Source organism: Chenopodium album, chromosome 10, assembly GCF_948465745.1.
Source record: "Chenopodium album chromosome 10, dcCheAlbu1.1, whole genome shotgun sequence".
Taxonomy (NCBI): Eukaryota; Viridiplantae; Streptophyta; class Magnoliopsida; order Caryophyllales; family Amaranthaceae; genus Chenopodium; species Chenopodium album.
In genome coordinates this window covers 55,027,915-55,049,913 of record NC_137843.1, presented here as the reverse complement: position 1 = coordinate 55,049,913, position 21,999 = coordinate 55,027,915, and the positions used below count along the sequence as shown (strand labels likewise).

General features: G+C 32.7%; 3 protein-coding genes across 5 annotated transcripts; all 3 read left to right on the top strand.

Annotated features, from left to right (window-relative positions):
- The first annotated feature begins 744 nt into the window (after positions 1-744).
- On the top strand, positions 745-5,416 carry LOC145564165 (mitochondrial ATP-independent inner membrane protease subunit 2-like). 2 transcript variants are annotated; one of them, XM_081624503.1, is made up of 5 exons: positions 745-972; positions 2,482-2,654; positions 3,352-3,553; positions 4,800-4,906; positions 5,016-5,416. In XM_081624503.1, exons 1-5 carry the CDS (start codon positions 889-891, stop codon positions 5,092-5,094), a joined length of 645 nt encoding a protein of 214 aa, XP_081480629.1. In that variant the 5' UTR covers positions 745-888; the 3' UTR covers positions 5,095-5,416. The 2 variants fall into 2 exon arrangements, with proteins under 2 accessions (XP_081480629.1, XP_081480628.1); XM_081624502.1 differs by having other exon boundaries at positions 5,013-5,416.
- A 626-nt stretch (positions 5,417-6,042) lies between these two features.
- Positions 6,043-11,578, top strand: LOC145564163 (putative E3 ubiquitin-protein ligase XBAT35). 2 transcript variants are annotated; one of them, XM_081624500.1, is made up of 10 exons: positions 6,044-6,404; positions 6,895-7,009; positions 7,606-7,686; positions 7,997-8,085; positions 8,196-8,287; positions 8,514-8,595; positions 8,715-8,817; positions 8,903-8,953; positions 9,545-9,630; positions 10,664-11,578. In XM_081624500.1, exons 1-10 carry the CDS (start codon positions 6,303-6,305, stop codon positions 11,312-11,314), a joined length of 1,452 nt encoding a protein of 483 aa, XP_081480626.1. In that variant the 5' UTR covers positions 6,044-6,302; the 3' UTR covers positions 11,315-11,578. The 2 variants fall into 2 exon arrangements, with proteins under 2 accessions (XP_081480627.1, XP_081480626.1); XM_081624501.1 differs by lacking the exon at positions 8,903-8,953 and having other exon boundaries at positions 6,043-6,404.
- An 8,800-nt stretch (positions 11,579-20,378) lies between these two features.
- LOC145564162 (protein LIGHT-DEPENDENT SHORT HYPOCOTYLS 4-like) lies at positions 20,379-21,462 on the top strand. The gene has a single exon (XM_081624499.1). The coding sequence runs from the start codon at positions 20,712-20,714 to the stop codon at positions 21,387-21,389; it is 678 nt and encodes a 225-aa protein (XP_081480625.1). The 5' UTR covers positions 20,379-20,711; the 3' UTR covers positions 21,390-21,462.
- The last annotated feature ends 537 nt before the right edge of the window (positions 21,463-21,999 follow it).

Here is a 21,999-nt window from a genome sequence, read left to right as displayed (position 1 = left end):
GCTTTTAAAACCTCAAACTGAAAATGCTAAAGATTAGGTTCCACTTCACCTTTAAAAAAAAATAAATACTATATGAAGTACGAGTATATTTCAATGTTTCGTGTTCAAAATAAGTTTCTATCAAGTCCAATTGGTTTTAATTATGTCTAATCAAGTCCAACAAATTTCATTAAGTTACACGAAGTAATTAATTAGGTTATAAGTTCCAAACAAGTGTAATACGTTTACAAAAAATAATAAGTATGGACTATAAACTATAATGATTACTAGTACCACTATAATTATATTATTATCTTTTACTTTACAATATTGTTATATTTAATTTTTTTTTATCATATTAAAAAAAAAAAATCATAATGTTACCGTATAAGTTTGTAATAATTAATTCATATTACTACAAGTCTACAATATTACATACTATATCCATCCGCGGAGGGAGTAGCTAATAACTATCCGTGATAAATAGTTTTATTTATCAAATTAGTATAGTAGCCACGACTCACGAGCACATAATACTAATATACATTATTTTGTATTACTCTATAAGTAACATGAAATTAACTCGTAAATAATACATACCGTCGTATAATCTAACAATTCCAACCGGTCTACCAGATAAGCAGATAATTTGGAAATTGGAAGCCCTCCCTCCCCTAGTCCCTCACCAACGAAGGTTTTGTGCCTTGGGTGTGACTATGTGAGTGTAGTGTAACCAAAAACATTTAGTTAGACCAACATACTCTTATACTCCAACATTTTACTCCAAGATTGTCCAATAATTTCCACATTCTAATTCAAGAAACTCAGAAAATCAAATTGCATTCTTCTTTCTTCTTTGAAAGTTTGAATTGCGTCAAAACTAGTAAAGTTCAAAAGTAAATAAAAGAGATGAATTGGAACAAATTCTGGATCCCCTCAACATATCTTTATGGTCGAACCAAGCTTGTTTACACTGCTGCTCTCTCCACTAAGGTTTCTCTCTCTTCCTCTCTCATTTGTTTTGAATGTCAATTTGATAATATTTGTCTTTTATTACTGATTTAATCTTCTGGGTATTTGTTATTTTTTGAGATTAATGCATTTTTAATTCCATTTTTAGTTCTGCAATCACTATATTGTTTCTGGGTTTGGCCCCATTTGCTTGTTTGTGCAATGGATTGACATTTTCATTTCAACAGCTGTATTTTGTTATAGTATTCTCTAAAGAAATGAAGGTTTAAGTTATTTAGGGTTTTGCAAGAAATTAAGATTTTTTTTGGGTTGAATGTTACTTTTGCAATGTATTGCTTTCCAAGATTGATTAGGGGAAGTTTCTTGTTCACAAGATTATTTATATGGGTTGTTAAGGTGTGTAAATTGGAGTGAATATGGTCCATTTTATAAGAAATTTGCATGTTTTTGGTCCAAAATGGGGTGTCAAGTCTCCAATGTATCCGAAACTTGAAGTAAAACGAAGAATCGAAGTAAAATACGAAGCTGGAAAAAAGGGTTTTCGCAGTGGTGCATTGATTAGTTTGTAGTTTGTGTAGGGTGGTCATCTACAAAGAAAGAATTGGTTGAACATTGCAAACCTCCTGAACTTAGTTTATTACTCAAATTAATTTAAAAGTTACTTCACTTTTGGAAGCTTGGGCAAACAAAGTTATTGTCTAAATACTATTGGCTTATTTGAGTTCTCTCTAGCAACCGTCGTAGCAAAAGAGGGGATCTCGTGTATGTATAAAGGGTCAAGAATATGGGAATGAAGATTTGGTGTAGTGCTTACCCTTGTTGGCTCGAAGAACATAATGAGTTGAACGCAACATATTAAATCTCCGGTATACTTAGGAAGAAACCAAAATTGCTGCTAATAGAACATAGTACATTGAATTAAAAATGACGTTCTTCAATGTTCAGCCAGAATGATCTTCCTGGCTGGACTAAGAGCTCTATTTCTTGACTTTGGCTGACACTGAACTTTTATGTTCATTGCAGTAGAACTTTGCATTTTCTTCCTTTTTTGCAGTTTGGTTCTTTGAGTTTGAAATGGTGATAGGATATCAGAAGTTCAGCACCAATTGGTTATTAACAAGGCATCTTGGTATGAGCAGATAGTTTGTTCAGATGAAATTCGATACCTATAATTAAGTGAATATGTGATCATAACCATACTCATAAGGCATTTATTCTTGAAAACTTTTCTCAAATGGTGAAGATGAATCCAATTCATTCTTGTTTTGTTGTTCCTCTGCTAGTATTTGAAAATCTAAATTTGTTGGGTGATGGGTGTTTGGAGAAACCTAGATAAGTCTCTCTCATGGTAATGACCAAAGTTTAGGAGCTTCTATTTCTATAAGAAGTCAACTTGTTTACTTCAGAGAGCATTGTAAATTTTTTTTTTTTTGACAAGAGAGCATTGTAAATTTGTAAAGCGTGACTCAGTGCTTGTTGTTTATTGTCTTTCAAATGCAAGGTGTTCTGATATTTTCCATTATAATGTAGAAACGCCTTGCTGATGGAATCTCAGATGATGATACCTTGGCTAACTGGTGTAAGGATTTTATCAAGAGGAAAATGACTTATCTGTATAGGAGTGAGGGTCAAGAGATGGCACCAACTATTCCTGGAAGACATGAAACTCTTCTTATACGCAACTTGCCCTGTCCAAATCTTAAGTAATTCTTCTTCAACACTCTATGTTAATTGCTGCAAGTTCATCTCTGTTTCCTCTGTGATGTGTTTTGTGTTTAGTGTCAGTTTTTCAAGCTTACTTTTTATTTGTAGTCGTGAATGAATATCAAGCCATAGGATAAACCTACATGTAGTCAGAGACTGTCTATTCCAATTCCATACACTTCCCTCCCAATTGATTCTAGGCTCAAAACCACAAAGATGGCTGTGCATATTCTAAAAGATTAATATTTAGCATCCAGCCACTTCCGGCTGTGAAGGCTACCATATATCTCCTCCTTTTCCTTACAACTATACTTTCATGTCTAGCTAGCACCCTTAGGAGCTTCATACCTCTTCAAGTCTCGAGTCTCAAGTCTCAAGCCTCTTTCTTATTATGTACACAGCGTGTACCATTAGACCTACATGCTATCCTTTTTGTAAGTGTCTGGCCCTCCGACCCAATTAAGCAGCCTTATTACAAATGGCAGTGTTTCTAACACCCAAGGCCCCGCCGATCTTGGATACATACCTTAACCAAGCTGTATATACTATTTAGGCTTAATTTTGACAGATCTTTTTAGTTGGACTTGTTTCTACAATTCAATTTGGGTTTGAAGTTTATTGTTTGAAAACTAATTGCTTTGAGATATTCAGAGTGCATGCTTTGATGGCTAATTAACCCTGTCAACCGAATATCAGGTTCAGACTGGAATATAGACAAGTTTCTGTTGGTGATGTGGTCCTCCTAAAGAACCCGTTGGATTCAGATAGGGCTTTGGTAAGAAGGTTGGCTGCTTTAGGAGGACATCAAATGGTGTCCAATGATGAGAAAGACGAGCCTTTTGTCATTAACATTGATCACTGTTGGGTTCTTTCAGACAACAAAGAGTTGAAAGCAAGGGTATGTCTTTCAATTTTAAGACAATTTTTTTTATTTCTTGGCTAACGTTGGAGCCACCTTAGTATTTGCGCAGTTGGGTGTTTGGTTATATCATACTCAGTAACAGCTTATGTGAGCATGTCTTAAAATTTTGGAAAGAAAAATGCTGTAAAATTCTGTGCTTGCCAATAATCGACAGTTGCATGTTGCTTAATTTTCTCTCATTGACAATTTCTTGTGCCTAATTGAAATTGTTTCTAGTTTATGATGCTATTCTCCCTGGTTTTAAGCTGTGTGTTTTCTGAAGGCATATTATTGCCCAAGAAGAAATACATTGTGCTTTTGTTCTACCATATTTGATGAATGGTACTATCACTATATTCACTAACCCACTACTACTATGTTCTGAGTGTATTTTAAGTATGAATTCTTACCTTTGAACATAATTTTATCATATCAAGAATTGATTGGATTAACTATTACTTTCATGCTAGTATCAATGTGCTCCCCCTAACCCCCCCCCCCCCCCCCCTCTATCTCACACGCACTGGTCCAACCATTGAAATCATAGGCTCAAAAGACATAATTGAGATCAGAACACTTAACAAGTTAGGCTTAAATCAAGATAAACACTTGAAAAATCCTACAAATCATAAAAGCCAAAAGAGATGACTAGTATGAATAGGAACACTGTAAACATGCCTTTAAAATAAAACTAATCATACTGTTGCACCCTAGCAGGCAAGCATAATAAATTTTACCTGTAGATGAACTAACTATGAGCCTCAGGTTTTAATTCACCTTTATCCACTAGTTACTACAGAGTATAAAATTTCTCTCACATCTATTCTTTCCCACCCCCTTGCTAGCGCTCAATTCTCATTGATTTTTATGCTTTTGCATAATGAAGTAATATTCTGTAATGAATCAGCATATTTTATAAAATGCAAATGGTGGCTTTGATTGATAAAGTTGATTTTACAGGAAACTAAAGATCGATGTCATCATACTGTATTTGGGAGGGACTTCTTATAACTACAAAAGGCTACATTTAAGTCCTCAAATCTTCTCATAATTCCTTTTCTTCCTTCCCTCCTCTATGTATAGATTTCCTGATTCCGCTTTCCTGCTTTACTTATCAACTTATGTTCTGCCTTTTTCCTCGAGCTTCTTAAGTGATTTATTGTACAATTCCTAATGTACCTCTTCCATGTCTTGCTCATTACATGTTTCTACTTTCTATTTAATATGCAATTTGTCTTTGCAGGAAGCCAATGATAGCCGTACCTTTGGTCCCGTTCCAACCATGGACATAGTGGGTAGAGTTATCTACAGGTTTCAGTCAATGGAGGATCATGGATGTGTTGAAAACAGGTGAACTAATTACGTAGTATTATGATAACTTTATCTGTTTCCTGTAGTTATAGCATAATTAAATTATTGACTGTAATTTTACTTAATGTTTTATCTTTTTTTTTAGTAGCCTGCATTCGGAGGAGGATGCAGCAATTGTTAAATTTGAACTCGAACTTGATGAGATGCAAAAGTTTTCTGAAGCCTGAATGTTGTGAAGATTTCTGAAGCCTGATTGTATAGAAGATTACAGTCCACTCATTCTTTGCCCAGCTCTGACTATTCTTTAATCTTCCATTCATGGATTGAGTGCTTGTAGAGTCGTACTCAGTTGAACCTTTGGATTTTTGTTGAACTATAGTTTTGTACATTCTAGATCGTAGAGAAGGTATAAATATGTACTACCTTAACATACAGTTACCTCAAAGTTTGTCACAAACTTGCAACCAGAAATTGAATGACTTAGACTATGTTTCATTTACAAATTTTGTAAATAACAGCTACTGTAATCATTATTATGTTAATTCTACAGGTCTACGGCTAAAGTATCATCATACTTCGTATAAATTAACAATGTCAATGCATTGTTATTGTTAGGGATTGATTTGTAACAAATTCCAAAGTACGGAGTATTATTTAGATTAACAAATTTGATCACTTGTTTTATAAGCATTAAAGATATTTTTACTCCATGTAACATATGTATTAGTTTAAAATTTCACGATGATATTACAAGACAATACTATACTATTAATGTTTAATGTGCGACTTTTTATAACGTGTCACTCAACCTTTCCAGTAAGTTAGGAACTTACTCTTAACACCTCAACATGTCCAATCACGAGTACATACTCCGTAAGATTGTAACTCTTTTCTCATAAAGTCGTCATGAGGCCAATACTTCATAGTTAACGGCTTAAAAGTTAAGACTACCTTAATAGTTACTCCGCATTAGTTTATTACGGGGTAGCACTTATTTTTCTAAGACTAAATTTGTGGAGTATTGAGTATACATCATTGTACAATAGGAAACTTCCTTTTGTAAACATTTTTCTTAACCACCAAGAAATAAAAACACGGTATTTAATGTCATTATTATTAATTCATTATTAAAATATACTGGAAAATCTACTTACGGACTACCCAATTTCCGTCATTTTCTTCATTTAATAATATCTCATCATCATTTATGAACATTTCATACACGCAAGCGACAAACACATATTCTTGAAATTTCTGAAATTTTGGGATTAATTATTTCATCAAAATCCCATTTTTCTCTTGAATATTGTTGATAAGGGTATTGTTTTTATTCTTTTCTTTTCCACCCAGAAAATTGTTGGGTTTTGTCATAATTCATTTTATATTTCTCAATTTATAATTGTAAATTGTTGGTAATTATAATAAAATAAAAAAAATGGGGCAGCAACAATCAAAGGATGAATTGTTGTACCAGCAAGTCTCTTATGGCAATATCGATGGCATTAAATCTCTACACAGTGAAGGTGCTGGGCTTGAGGTAATTTCCTAATAATTCAGTTTACAAAGAAATTAAAATTTGAAAAAAAAAAAAAAAAAAATCCTTTACAAGTTATTAATTTTGGGGTGAAATTATGGAAAATTAGGGTTTTAAAATTCTGGGTTTGGATTTTGTGTGATTTGGGTTATGGAGTACTTTAAGAAATTAAAGATAAATGATGGGTCTTCAATTTTAAATATGTCAATTGATTAAAAATTGCATTTTTAGGTTACTTAAAATGTGAATTTATGCCATTTCTGTATATTGGAAAAAGGGGTCTTAGTTTATTCTGCTAAGTACTAATGTTTTCAAATAATTTTGGTAATTTATAGAATTAACTTGTTCATTTTGTATATTGGTTATGAAAATCATAGGGTTTTTCTGAACCATTGTTTAATGTAATGTACTAATGTCGTTGATTGGTATTGCCAATACAGTAAGTTGGGGATTATTGAAAATTAATTTGTTTGAACGGATGATTATGTTGCAGTATGTAGATAGAGAAGGGAAGACTCCATTAGCACTTGCTTGTTTGAATCCAGCACTCTATAATGTTGCTAAAACTTTAATAGAGTTGGGTGCCAATGTCAATGCATATCGCGCAGGTACTAAAATTGGTGTCATTTGTGTATCTTTTGGTTATTTTGAAGCCCCGGGCTTGTTTGGAATGATTTTGACCCGTTTCAATAGCATTTGGTTGCTTGTTTGGTGATATGTTGGTGTAAAAATTGATTTAAGTTTATCATATTGCTTGTTATCAGCTAAAGTTGTAGCCTGATTACTAAGAGACTGCCCTTTTTACCTGTGACTGCCTATTTAAACTTCCATAATGAGATATTTTGCACATTTTGTGAATACGGTTTGATAAATGTGAACTAAAAGGAGAGATCAAAGATCATAAATCCAATGTCATCTGTGTGACCATACCTTAATGTTTCTACTTCAACAAACTTGTGTAATATGTGCACTAATGTTGTGGTATGGAGTAACGAATGGCTTGTTCGTATGTTTCATTCTGGTTAATATAACTATGTATAAGCTATTTGGCCAGTGGCTGCCTTCAGATTCTCTGTAATTGTAGAGTATTCTAGATTGTATATCTTTGCCTATGAAGTTACTTGCTTATTCTAGTTTAACAAACTGCCTGCATGGCTGCTGCATATTGTACTGATTTGCTTTTTATTGCCAATGACGCATCCAGGCCGTAATGGAGGAACACCTTTACATCATGCTGCAAAACGGGGCCTGGAAAATACTGTGAAATTGCTTCTTTTGCATGGAGGTATTTTTATTTTATATATGTGGTACATCATTTCCATGATTTAAGATTGAATGTGAGGGTTGATTTTTTCAGACACTAATTTAGAAGACTAGTACACTTGAGCTTTTCGTTTGTACTTGTAAAATTTACTCTCATCAGAACTAAATTTAGTTTCAAAAAAAAAAAAAAAAAAGAAGTCCGAACTAAAATTTATTACATTTGCACTTGCACTATCTGCTCTTTCCTGTTCGAAGTTGGAATTTTTTTTTTTCCTGTTAGTCTTATGATTTTACTGTATTATTAATTATTTTTGCTCTCCCTCTGTTTTTAGCAAATGCTCTTATGGTCAATGATGACTGTCAAACCCCACTAGAAGTTGCTAGGGCAAAAGGCTACACCAATGTAGTTCGTGCAATTGAGGTATCATTTTTGTAATTCTCTGCTCTGAAGACCTTAGTTGTATCAACTATTCATGAAAATAATGAAAATTACATGGAACTAATTCCATGTTTCTGTTTTAATACTTGTAGAATCACATCTGCTTATACTCTGGCTGGTTGCGAGAGCTTTATGGACCGGGATTTCTGGAACTACTAGCCCCACAGCTCATTTCTAGAAAAGTGTGAGTGTAAACACCATATAACTTCTCATCTTGTTGGGCAGTTAAGCCTACTGGAGTTTGTGTATGACTGGGTTGTTGATGAATTACTGCTTACTTTTTGATGTGTCTTTGGATGGGATGGTTCTGATCTTGCTTTAGTATTTATGTGATCATGTTAGCAGCTCTTTCTTCTGATGATCAATGAATATACGAAATCTTAATCCCTCTTTTAAATTATCTGATTCAGGTGGGTAGCTGTTCTTCCATGTGGTTCCCGTAATCTCAGAAAACCTTTCAAGTTGGAGCTTGCCATTTATGCAAATATACAGGTTTCATGGAAACATTTTTTGTTGAGGATTTCCCAAGCTATATATATTTTCCTTATCCCGTGAAAGTTTTTGTTTCAACATCTAACTTAACCCATACTATTTATTTTTTTGGTTACTAGGATGCTCAACCTCGTACTTCTATTGCTTTATGGAGGGCCAATATGGAGGAACCGGATTTTAACCAGCCTGATCCTGCAGTAACAATATCCGAAGCATCTACCAGTAATAATTCCATTCCACTTCTCCAGTTGCTCAAAGAAATTTATGTCATTTGCAGTCCTTGATTGGTTTTTGTCTTTGTTGTTAGTTCCAAGGCGTCGAAGAAGGAGAAGTTGTAGGCCTCGACATGTTATTAGTCGTAAGTCATCTAAGGACCACTTTGAAATTTGAATTGAGCCATAGAATGTCATCTTTAGGCGCGTGCCATATGTTAGTTATTTACTGATAGGTCTGACCCTCACATAATTTTGCCTTAAGTTTGTACATTGTCCTAGACTCATCCACAAATCATAAACTTGGTTATGATATTCATGCAAAAAGGTTAGAAGGATAACTTTTACTAGTGAAAATGAACCTTGGTTTAGGTGAATGGCAACTTATTCGTATATGATGGACATATAATTTTCACAAAGTTTTATCATTTCTGCTGATTATATACTTCGTATAACAAGCATAGCTTCTTGGAGAACTTGGCATATATGCTAGAGTTGCTTGCCATGGACTACAACTTTCTAGTGTTCATGCAATGTGTGATTTCACTTGTTTATTTTTTAGGTTCATGTTCAATGCTACTTAACAATCATGCTTCCATCTGCTAGAGTTGCTACACTTCAAATTCTGATCATTAACTTTTACAGTTCAGACTTCTGCTGTATTATTATAGTTTACTGAATGAACTGTTTTTGAAATTGTTTAAAATGTACTCTGAACTTGATTATCACCTTTACAGAGGCGCGCATTAAACTCGCACCAGTTAATGAAAGTGACAAGCAACAACTTCAGCAGTTCTGTAGTGCATGCAAGGGGATACCACAGGTATAACCCCTTTTACAAAGCTGCTATCCTTTCATCTCACGATACAGCTTCTTTTGACATCTGTAGTGCTGTTCTATGACTAGTATATCTGTTTCAAGTGTTTTGTCTCAATCTTTTAGTCTGCTCCGTTCCCCTTGTGTAAAGTTGTGAACTTTACTGCTTTATTTGCTTGAACTCCATATATGGAGACCATACCTTGGACCTGAGTTCTGGCTCTTGCTCTCAGTTCCTGTTCGTATTTGGGAATTCATGTTCTTGCTTGCAAACTCTTTAAACAGCTGGAGAAAGATCATAGACCTGACGTTGTAGACCCACTCTCCCCCTGATAAAAGCGGAGAAAGAGAGCTCTTGATCTAGCATGCCCTCTCTCTAGCAACCAAAAGAAAATAAATGTCTTGACTTAGATTTCCAGCTCTGTGGTTAAATAAATTAATAAAACAATTTTTATAAAAGTTTATTACTGACTTTAAAATTACTATTCCCACAGAGCTTGTATTCTATTTTGGGGTAACCAACATTAAGAGCTTATTTCTATTTAAAGGTTGTACTTTTTGACAATATTATTCTCTTTTTGATGATTTGTCATCCTTTTTCTTTTTCTTTTTTTGTACTCTAGACATCAAATTCCCAATACTTTCTCCATCTCTCATCAATAATTTTCAACCACTTTTTTTTTTCTCTCTCTCTCTATCTCTAACCCTACATGTATATTTGTACTCCCAATAATTAATTTTAAGGAATCTAAAAATTTCTTAATAAATTTCTGTGAAAAATCCCAAATAGGCTCTTAATAAAAGGACGGATGGAGTAATATTATTAGATCATTTATTTGCATAAATAATATTTGTTTAATATATATGTTAATATTATTCTTGGGTTTGAAAATCTTTGGTAATGAGTTAAACATTTTTTACATAGGAGTATCACATGATTGTTTCAGCCAAATATGCACCTATTTCATGCACTTTTTATTGACATGCCATTGAGAAAGAACAGCATTCAGCTTGCCTTAAACTGTTCTTGCTTTCATTAGGTGATGCATGCGAATTTCCCCTTTAACACTCCTACACCAGTTGCTCCAATTGCTGCACCGCCAGCTGCTGCAGAAGCCTTGCCAATTGCTGCGGATACCTCACCTGATCCCAAGGAAGATTTGGAATTAGCCATGGCAATAAATGCATCTCTTCAATCGGCTATGGAAGAGGGTATCCCCCTTGACCATGCCCATGCTTCCAATGAAGCAAGTTCATCTACCGCTATTCATTCTGTTCCCCTCAATGGTCAAGTTGACCCTACTTTAAACAAAGGAAGTTGCTCAGAACAAATTGTTGAGGAAGGAGGGCTTAGCGGCACTTCTGCTATATCAAGTAGTAACACTCCGACACCAATGCCAATTCCATCAGCCCCAACTCTAACTGATGAGGTTCTGCCCGATGGTCCTATCCATTATCCAACAATTGATCCAAACATGTTTGAAAAGGACTATACTACAGAAGATGGAAGCAAGAGAGCTGGATCTTCTTCATGTGTAATATGCTTCGATGCTCCAGTTGAGGGAGCATGCGTGCCCTGTGGCCACATGGCTGGATGCATGTCGTGTTTGAATGAAATAAAAGCCAAGAAATGGGGTTGTCCTGTATGCCGCACCAATATTGACCAAGTGATTAAGGTGTATGCTGTTTGAGCCATTTCATGATCGCCTTATAATGATATGTTTTCTGTGGGTGAAATGCTTGCAATTTTGTATTATATGATTAAAACCATAATACAGAAGAAAATTTATACTTTATGTACTATATGTATGAAGGTCAATTCATCAGATGCCGCCATTGCCCGCCTTTAAGACAGGAAAAATGTTATTACTAGAGAACTATATATGCTTGTAATTTCTTAATCATAAATGTGTGAATATGTCCGAGTTCATATGCAGTACCTTTTGTTTTTTGTACGTGTGATATATCTTAATGCAAATACGAGTACCTTCTTTTTGCTTTCTGTTTTTATCTGATTTTGATGTTGAGTTGGAAAAATGGTCCCAAAACTAAGAAGTACAAAGTATAACAGATGAAACTGAAGTTGGCAAGCTGAAACATTCCTATCAGCTGAGGTTTACATTCTCAACCTTAATTCAACTTCAACTTGTACTTTATTGGTTCAAATTCAATATACATAGTAGTAGTAGAACTTATTTTCCACATGACATAATTTATACGATGAGTGTGTTTGAACTTATTTTATCCTTGATGTCCTTAACATTACAATAATTTGAATGTATGTACATTATTTATATACCAACTTTGATCTCACATTTATTTAAAACATCTATTGTCAAGTAATATAATGCTAAATTAGTCTCAATTGATATTTTCATGATATCAACCAGTCTAAGTTATACATTGTTTAAATGTTTTTGTACTAGTTTAACAAAATAGAGAAAGTAAGTGATTTACAATTAACCATGTACGGAAGACAAAGAATCTATTTGTTTAAACTTTAAAACATCCTATCACATTAATGTAAGCCTGTAAGGGCAACTACATATAGAAAATTAAAAGTCTCTTAAAAATTTTAAAAATTAAAATAAAATTAATAAATAAATTTTTTTTTAAAAAAAAAAAAAGGGGCCCCAATTTAGTCAAAACTTATCAATGAGAATCTGTGGACCAATCTGCATCTTGATGTGGGCTTTACTCAGATTTTGTCTCATCACACGAGATGTGGACTGTGAAGGTTTCTTGCTTCACTCTACGGAGTACCCCTTTAGGCCTTGTACCAAATTCATGCTATGAAATACTTCTCTAACCTTACCTATTTTCTTCCAAATATACTCTATCGGTTTCTAAATACTTCGTTCTTGTAATCTTTAATTCACTTTTACGTTATAGGAGTATTACTTTGACTATGAGTATTACAAAACTCTATATTGTATTACATTGATAAAAGTAATTTGTTATGTAGTATTTGGCTTTCCCAACTTAAATTTTTGTGGTCTATTTTGAGAATTTGTAGGTAAAGTTGAGTGTGTAGAAAAGCTAAAATGTTAGAATAAGAACACTAACACAGTACAAAGAAAAAGGATGTGGTCATCTAAACACCAAGTGACTGATTTTATGGCTTAAGGGCATCTAAACCCTACACTCTCGTTGATTTTCCTCATGTAGTGATGTTTATCTCTTCCATTATTCAAAAAGATAGTGTAGGTTTGTCCTTTTCGCAAGACAAACCTAATATGTTTGCTTTATATCCGTCTTTTCTCTTTTTTTGAGATGAAATAAAATACTCTTATTTTAAAATGATTGTTATACTTTCTTATTACACTTGGTAAAACATGTTACATTTGAAGTTTAAACATATATCACTACATTTTTTTTCCTCTGAACATATGCATCACACATGATATAAGCTATTTAAAAAGTATTTTCTATCATTGGTGTATCTCATGATTTTACTTGTTATACTTTGCAATTCTAACTTTCTCATCTTTTTTTTTTCTTTTGGGGGGTGTTTAGAAACTACAAAGGCGAGTGATGAGAATCGATACCAAGATCTCTTGGAACCGAGAGGGAATCTCTTACCACTGAGCTACTCTAAATCTAATCACTTTCTTGACTTTGAAAAATAAAATGAAACTACAGAGTAGTAGATTAAGAAAAGATGAATACATCATAGGCCCATAGGGGTTCTAGCATACAATGATAACTTCATAGATTGGTCAATGTGGCATAAATGATTGTTCATTCAATTAGCGATTTAATCATTATGTTAGAATTTCGTTATTAAAAGAATTGAATTCAATTGAGGAATACTTGCGTGCCTAAACCCTAAAACTAAACCATGTTAGAGACTAACATAAAGATCATTCAATATTAAAAAAAAAAAAAAAAAATACGGTTAATGCAGAGACACCAAAGGTGTAAAAAGTGAGTGACCAATACCACACATAGATCTTCATTATACGAGGGGCTTAAATTAAATAATTCTTTCATTTTTTTAAATGCATCATTCTTTATTAATGAAAGTTTCATTTTTTTTAGGACATGTTCTCTTCAATTTAATTTCAATTCAGTTCAGCTTAGTTCAGTTTCTAATTTCCTTCTCTTATAAACAATTCACTTCAGCTCAGTTCAATTCAGGTCTTCAGCTCAACTCAGTAAAAGAGAACGGGCCCTTATTCTCTTTATCTCCCTCTTATTTTAGGAAAATGCTATACATAGCCCTTAAAACACACTAGAAAATCGTATAAAGTTAGGAAATCATGAAAATGTAAACACTAACTATACTTATTTACGCGTGTTTTTGTCATAAATTTCTAATTTTATACAATTCTCAAGAGTGTATTTAATGCTTATATATAGTCCTTAGGGCTACATATAGCATAACCCCTTATTTTATAAATTTTCTTTAGTTTTTTCTATCTATCCCTCTCTATTTCAAAAATTGTGTAGGAGTATGTAAATCTAAAAGTGCAACTAAAAAAAAACTCCGTACTCCGTATAGTTATACTTGGCAGTGGTTCATTGCACTTGGGAGTAGATCTTTCCAAAATTAGTGGGAGTCAGCTAATCGCTCCTTCCCAAACTAAACTGATGAATGAAGAATCTCTTGTACGGTTACTGAAGTGAAAAATCTTTGTTGTTAGTTGTAATTTATTGATCAAATTTTATTGGGTTGGAAATTGTAATTAATAATAATTTAGGTAGAATCACTACTGTACCAAAAGATGAGGGGAAAACGTGTCCGTACGTACGTACCAAAAATATTCTTGGTATTATTATTAATATTCAAATTAAAAGAGTGACAACTATTGATAGATCCTCCCAACTAATAATAACAATTAATTAATTAACAAGGTTGGGTTCGATATTAACTCCATAATTGAATGGTGTTAAGCTAAAGTGAAACCGATAATACTATTTGAAAAGACATTTACAAGAAATATGATAGTAATCCTAATACTTTTGTTTTGTTAAAGTCCTAAGATGAAGAAACGAGATTAAATTAATTAAAGTACAAGAAAACTTGTTAGAAGACTAACACCCAACAAAAAAAATTAAAATTGAAAAAAGCATATTATTAAAGTATGTTATTGATTTGGATCAGACAGATGATGAGTATTAAAATAAAATTATATTTCACAGTACATTATGTCTTTTCGATTTCATTAGTAGTCATAATAATACGTGTTAATTTTAATGTTAGTTGTCTACTTAGTGTAAAATTATATATCAAAAATAAAATTAGGAAAAATCTTCACAAATAAAAATTTCTTAAGCAATTTCTGTTATTGTTCGTGATTGATTTTTGGGTCACGCTCGCGATGTATTGGAAATTTTGAATCACATATCACTATATAAGTATATCTTATTAATTTCAAATGGATCAAGTGTTTCTCAAAAAAAAATATGGATCAAGTGGCCAACAACTTTTGTTATTCATCATTCTATACTTTATACGGAGTAGGTTTTTCCAATAATCCCTAAAATTTCCCTAATCCTCCTTGAATAGTTGTTAAAATAAAATAAATAAATAAAAACTCTAGTTTAATAGTTTTATGCATGAATGATAATCTCTTCCTCCAACTCTTTGTCTCGTATTACTTGCAACTATATGCTTTACAATTACGTGGTTAACGTTTAATCTCTTTCGAACAACACGTATGTGATTCACTTTTTTACATTCTTATCGAGTTCACTCTACCAGATAAGAGAACCTCATATTGTAACGTATACGTGTAATTTATAATTAATGCATACTTTAACTGATAGAGGGTAGCGATTCGTTTACACGTAAATAACCTACTTCATTCTATGGTTCGTCCACAGTTTTATATAGTTACGTACATATAAACCAAGAAAAGAAAACACAGAGTAAATCACACAGATGTTTCCGTACAAAGTAGAATGTGGAAAAAGAAAGATGCGTGTATTATTGGTGGATTGGAGTGTAATCAACCATAAATATTCTATTAACCTTTTCTTGGTTTAATTTATTACTCAAAGTTTATATTCTAATTCTACTTCTAGTAGCTAACTAGGTTTTAGCTTGCATTTTTAACTATATTTTATTATCTTATGGAAGACATTATCTAGATTAACAAAGATTTTTACAATTATTGAAATAGTTAATATATTGATTCTTAATTATTATCCATATAAATTACATTTTATATACCGTTATAGTTGGTTATCATATTGCTACAATCTGATTTCATTTTATTAAAAATTATCAAAAAATTGTGTTGACTAGATGTGTCAGGTGACTAAAAAATATATAAATGTATGTACAAAATATATTTAAAAATATCTCAACCCAAGATTTAATGTCTCACATACCTACAATTTTTGGATACATATTTGAAAACAGCTTGAATCAAGTAAGGGGGACAAACTAAAAAATGACAACAATTACGGAGTTTTCTTTTTTTATTTATTTAAAAAAAAAAAATTGACATTGAAATTATGTGAATATGATATTGAGTAACCAATTTTGAAAAAAATGAGTATTCTTTCCATCCCTAGCTATATATTGTATGAAAGGGTAAAGTTGTGGTCTACTAGTCTTACATTCTTAGGGCTTGTTCAATTCAGCTTAATTTCAGTTCAGCTCCAATCAGTTCAGTTCAGTTCAGCTCCATTAATCAGTTCAGTTAAGCTCCTAATTTCCTTCTCTCATAAAATATCCATTTTAACTCACTTCACTTCAGTTCAGCTCCAATAAGTTCAGTTTAGTTCAGTTCAGTTCAATTCAGTAAATGTGAACGGGCCCTTAGTTGAAAATAGAGATTGAGTGCTATTACTTTTAAATTGACGTTAAATGTTAAATGAAACGAAGAGAATAGATGATAAGAGTATATAAGAAGTATGTTGGTACATTAGCTTAGCTTGTTTAACGGACGTGCTAATAGGGGCTAAACATGCTTAATTATATTAGGTGTTTGATATTATTCCAAGTTGTCTGATTTGGCTGTCGGGATGATGATGTTGATTTAAGAGCCTTGGTTAAGTAAAATGTACAAGTAGTTAATTTTATTTAGCAATTTGATTGGACCTACATTTTTGGGATTCTAATTTTAATTCACGGGAAGATGAACTAGGTGATAAATAATGTCTACAACCGTAGTAAAGTAATACAAATATAATATCTAATAATTTAGCCCCAAATCTATCTCAAACATAATGGTCGTACTCGTACGACTATTATATAAATGTGAACTATTTCAACGACTTCGAACTTCAGTTAGGATTATTGATGATGATGTACTGATGTTTACACAAGCATCATGTGGGTTTTGGTTTTTAAATTTTTAAGTTTCAAGAGATTATTTTCATAATGTGTTTTCCTTGAAAAATTAAGTTTAATTAAAAAAATACAAGCAAATTATTATCACAAATTCACAATGGCACTCTTATAAAATCTTCCCTAAAATCTACTTGTATACAATTTTTATTTAACATTAAGTTTGATCCTTTATTTTCATAATAATGAAACATTCCTCTATTTATCTCACTTAGAATTTTCATTTTGAGGAGAAATGACTTTTATGTAAAGAAAAAATTATATTAATCGTGAAAATTCTGGTAAAATTATTAGATACATCTTGATGTATTATTTTAAAATATTACTCGCAAGTTTTTATATTGCATAATTGAATACATTGATATTAATTAAGTACAGATTACAGAGTAGTTTAATAGTGTGTATACTATTTCCCTGGAATAAAGGAGCGCATATATCGTAATTGAATCAACAGTGAGGAATATTAAGTTACAAACAAACCCTACAACTCACACACTACATCACAAAGACCCAACTCACATTTGCACCACAACTCATATTAATAATAATGGCATAGCCTGCACATTATCAATGACCCATGTATAGGCCCCCAAGTAATATATAGACTAATAGCACAATTGGATCAAGAATAATATAATGAGATGAAGCGATCGGACATTTTTTTGAGGAAATAATTGACATTTTATGAATGTTAACGAGTTAATTTTAAAGGGTACAAAAAGAATCCAAAAGTCTTACAATAACCCGGTAATAGAGGGATACTTTACAAAAAGAAGATGGGTGTCAAACTGTCAACGAAGAGTAAACAAGGCATTTAACATGAATTAGGACACCACTTTTCAACACCATGGTCAAATTCACATTTTTGGCCCTCCAATGAAATTTTTCAAACAAATTACTCAATAATAATAATAGTAGTAGTAAATCTGTCAAAAATAGTAATAATAATAATAATAATAATAATAATAATAATAATAATAATATTGTTTCAAAAAATAATAATAATATATCATAATACTCCCAAAAAGAAAGAAAAGGCAAAAAGATTTATTAAATTACTCTCAATCATGATTTTTTTTTTTTTTTTTAAATTAAATCATTCGTGTGTGTAATTAAGGGGAACAAGGATAGCCTTAAGGCTAAGGAGCTTATCACTTCTTGCATTTTTAACAAATGCATCATTGTCATAGTCAATAAATTGTAATAGTTGATCATCTAACACGCTCTTGTCTATTTACCAGCAAGGGGCGAGTCAGGTGAGGGGATGGAAAGGATGGTTTTGACTATGTGAGCGCATACCTAAACAAGCTAAGTGAGCATCGAGTTGGAGCTAGACTAGAGAGTGGACACTCTAGCCTATTGGCAAAAATAATTGAGACGAGAGTGAATAGGGGCTAATTATGGTCAAGTGAATTGAGTCGGGCACAAGCAAGCCAGGTCCAATGATGAAATTTTTATGTTTTGGAACTCTAACTTGTCATTACTGATCTGTTTTGGATTTAAGGGTGATTTGAACAAGTGACAATATACAATATCTCTATAAGCTAAGCATAACACAAGTATTAAACTAACCAAGGTCATTTTGGGTGTAATTAGAGGAGCAGTGATTGTTTAGAATTTAATATTAATCAATCCTTATATATACGTGTCCATTATTACAAACATTTCAAAGTACCTCAATCGCTCCTCTTTGTTCGATTCTTTGAGTCCTTTCCCTAAATAATGTTGTCTTTTTATCTAATTCCCGAAATACAGCCATTCTTTTAAAAATTCCCACAATACTGTCCACGTAAGCAAATGTATAAAAACCGGTTTTTTTTTATGGTTCAAATGAAAACCGCTACTTCAAGTAGCGGTTTCCATCTACACTGTTAAAACATGAAAACCGCTACTTGAAGTGGCGGTTTTCATCTTTTTTAAAAAAAAAAATTATTCATAAAAAAAATCACAGACACAGGCTTGACCGCCTTGAGCATCGTGCATCGACATTCACCGTTTGCCTTTCAACTCCATTTATCCTCTTCATCCAAAGTAAATCTTCCAAATAAATCCAATCAAAATCTGAAATCCAACATTTCAACCCTAAATAATCATTGAAAAACTCCCAATTCCAATATCATCTCTCAAAACTTACTCCCAATTCCAATTTCTCCATTAAAATTACAATCACCAAAATTATTATTATTTGACAAATTTAATAATTGAATTGAAATGGATAAAATGGTTAGGCATAATACTTTGGTGGTGGAGGTTCATCGGCGGCGGACTCATCTCATAGCAATGGCAGGGAGGTGTTTTCAAAACTCTGGAAGTTTTGTTCTCTGTTGATGAAGATTAGGAGAGAGAAGAAAGGAAAGCTTTTTTTAAAAACAGAAAAAAATAAATAAAAAAATAAGTACAAACCGCTACTTCAAGTAGCGGTTTACCATGATAAACCGCTACTTGAAGTAGCGGTTTTGCAATAAAACCGTAAAAAAAAAACCACACTAAACTGATGACGTGGACAGTATATTGGGAAATTATAAAAAAGTGACTGTATTTTGGGAATTAGATAAAAAGACAACATTATTTAGGGAAAGTGCTCCGATTCTTTACACATATATATACATATGATCATGTTTGGTGATTTTATACTTCCTTTGTTCCTGAAAGTTTGAAAGTTCGTATGAATTTTTGATCCACTATTAGATAATTTCATTTTTGTTAATTACATTTTACTAACTTATGCATTTTGTTGTACATTCTTTATACATGTTTTATTTTAAAACTTGTCTAAAACCAAAATTCTCTGATAAATGAGTGAATTAAAGAAAAGAGAACCGTTTTACTCCGTAATAGATAATTAAATTTTATAATAATATGCATTGAAACAAACTTAATAAAATGAATATAATTGCATAACATACTGAAAAAAATTGTTAGAAGTTTATAAAGTTTTCCATGATAATTAAAGTATGCCGTCTAAAAATATAACAAGTCGTGAGAGTAATAATAATAATTTTTTATAAAGAGTCATAATAATAATAATAATAAATTTATTGGGAAAATATTGTATGACTAGGATTATGGTTTTATTAGAACCTACTGTACAGTACTTTGTACTGCTTTTAAGGTTTACCTCTAAAAAATTTATCCAAAAAGCTACAGTTCTTCTATGACTCAACCCAAAAATTGCCAAATTATAGAATTATAAATTTTCCAATTTGGGGGTACTTTTGTAAATTTATCACATGAAACGTCAATCAACAAAAAGAACTCATCATGTCTCAACTTTTTTTTTTTCTTAAAAAATAAATAAAATCAAAAAATCAAAAATAAAAAAGATTTATATACAGCTTTTCTCCATTTGCATATCCCAATCATCCAATCCTCAATTTTTTTTCTACCCTTTCTCTCTCCATTTTTTTTTTTTTGCCCTAAATTTCATCCTCTTCCTATTATTTTCACAATATTTTCCCAAAAAAAAAAAAAAAAGCTAGCAATTTAGTAGTAGTATCCATTTATTTACTAAATTAGTACAAAAATTAGTTATTTACATAATATTCCCCAAAAAGCTAGAAAAAAAAAAAGAAAAAAAGAAAGACACAATCATCATAATCATCATCATATCATTCATATTTGATATTCCTTCTTCCTTTAATTTCAACAAAGGTGGTATTACATCTTGTTTTGTTCAAACAAACATAACAACCAAAAAGAAAAGAAACCTTAAACATAGTTGAGTTATTGTTTGTGAGCAAGTAAGTAATTGATAACTACAAATATTGGATAGTTAAGTAAATTCAATGGATCTTATCCCACCACCATCATCGTCGTCGTCGTCATCGTCTTCGGCTACGACAACGGCCAACAACAACAACGGGCAGTTAAGTAGGTACGAGAATCAGAAGAGAAGAGACTGGAACACTTTCGGGCAGTATCTGAGAAACCACCGTCCTCCGTTAACGTTGTCCCGTTGCAGTGGGGCCCACGTCTTGGAGTTTTTAAGGTACTTGGATCAATTTGGAAAGACTAAGGTTCATAATCCGGGCTGCCCGTTTTTCGGACACCCTAATCCACCTGCCCCCTGCCCATGCCCGCTTCGTCAAGCGTGGGGCTCACTCGATGCTCTCATAGGCCGTCTTAGGGCGGCCTATGAGGAGAACGGTGGCCCGCCTGAGAGTAACCCGTTTGGGGCTCGAGCTGTTAGGCTTTACCTTCGCGAGGTCAGGGACTCCCAGGCCAAGGCTAGGGGCATCAGCTACGAGAAGAAGAAGCGCAAGCGGCCTCCACCTGCAACCACGTCCTCCCGGCCAATGCCCCAGCCCCAGCCCCAGCCCCCGCCGCTGCCGCCTCTTCAACACCACCACCTCCATGGTGAGTCCAGTGGCGGCAGCAGCATCGGATTACTAACTGGACTCACCATGGATGCACATCATGGAAATGGCGGTGGTGGTGGTGCTGGGGAAAGAAGTTTCCCATAAAATTAAGTTATCAATCATCATATATCATGGTAAGTTCAATTATTCTAAATTATGTGTACCCTAGTTAATTAATTTTTCTCTTAGTAGTCATCATTATTCCAACTGTGGAACTACTCTACTAGTCTGCTACAACAAATTTAGGTATAAATGAAAATGGAAGATTTTTAGTACTAATATAGTATGATCTTGTTATATTGTACTATACCTAGTATCTTCTACTACATACTTCATGTCAAGAATATGTGATGACAAGCAAAAAAAAAAAAACATTTATTTTTAAAATTTTGAAGTTAAATTGGAATATGATGATTATTTTTTACTATTTAATGATTTAAATTCAATTTAAATTTGTGGATGTGGTAAGTGAGATCATAGAAAAGGGTATTAAATAAATTTAAAAATGGAGGTGGAGAAGGTAATTGGGTAGTCAAATCAAAACACTATGTGTTAGGAAAAGGGGGAGAAAATGGAAGAGACCCTTTTGTGAAGATTTTCTGTCAGATTTGTCGAGCATTTAAGGGAAGTTTTAAAGGGTTTTGGTTTTTGTTTATTTTTGGTTGCATGCTACAAATTATTTTTATGACATTTTTATAATTTTTATTTTGCCTAA

What these genes read in the sequence shown, in the direction of transcription:
- LOC145564165 (XM_081624502.1), top strand. Translation starts at nt 889, where the DNA reads ATGAATTGGAACAAATTCTGGATCCCCTCAACATATCTTTATGGTCGA. An exon ending in ACAAAGAGTTGAAAGCAAGG is followed by an intron (nt 3,554 to 4,799) that starts GTATGTCTTTCA and finishes TTGTCTTTGCAG; the next exon opens with GAAGCCAATGATAGCCGTAC. An exon ending in CATGGATGTGTTGAAAACAG is followed by an intron (nt 4,907 to 5,012) that starts GTGAACTAATTA and finishes CTTTTTTTTTAG; the next exon opens with TAGCCTGCATTCGGAGGAGG.
- LOC145564163 (XM_081624500.1), top strand. Translation starts at nt 6,303, where the DNA reads ATGGGGCAGCAACAATCAAAGGATGAATTGTTGTACCAGCAAGTCTCT. An exon ending in CAGCTCATTTCTAGAAAAGT is followed by an intron (nt 8,288 to 8,513) that starts GTGAGTGTAAAC and finishes TATCTGATTCAG; the next exon opens with GTGGGTAGCTGTTCTTCCAT. An exon ending in AATATCCGAAGCATCTACCA is followed by an intron (nt 8,818 to 8,902) that starts GTAATAATTCCA and finishes CTTTGTTGTTAG; the next exon opens with TTCCAAGGCGTCGAAGAAGG.
- LOC145564162 (XM_081624499.1), top strand. Translation starts at nt 20,712, where the DNA reads ATGGATCTTATCCCACCACCATCATCGTCGTCGTCGTCATCGTCTTCG.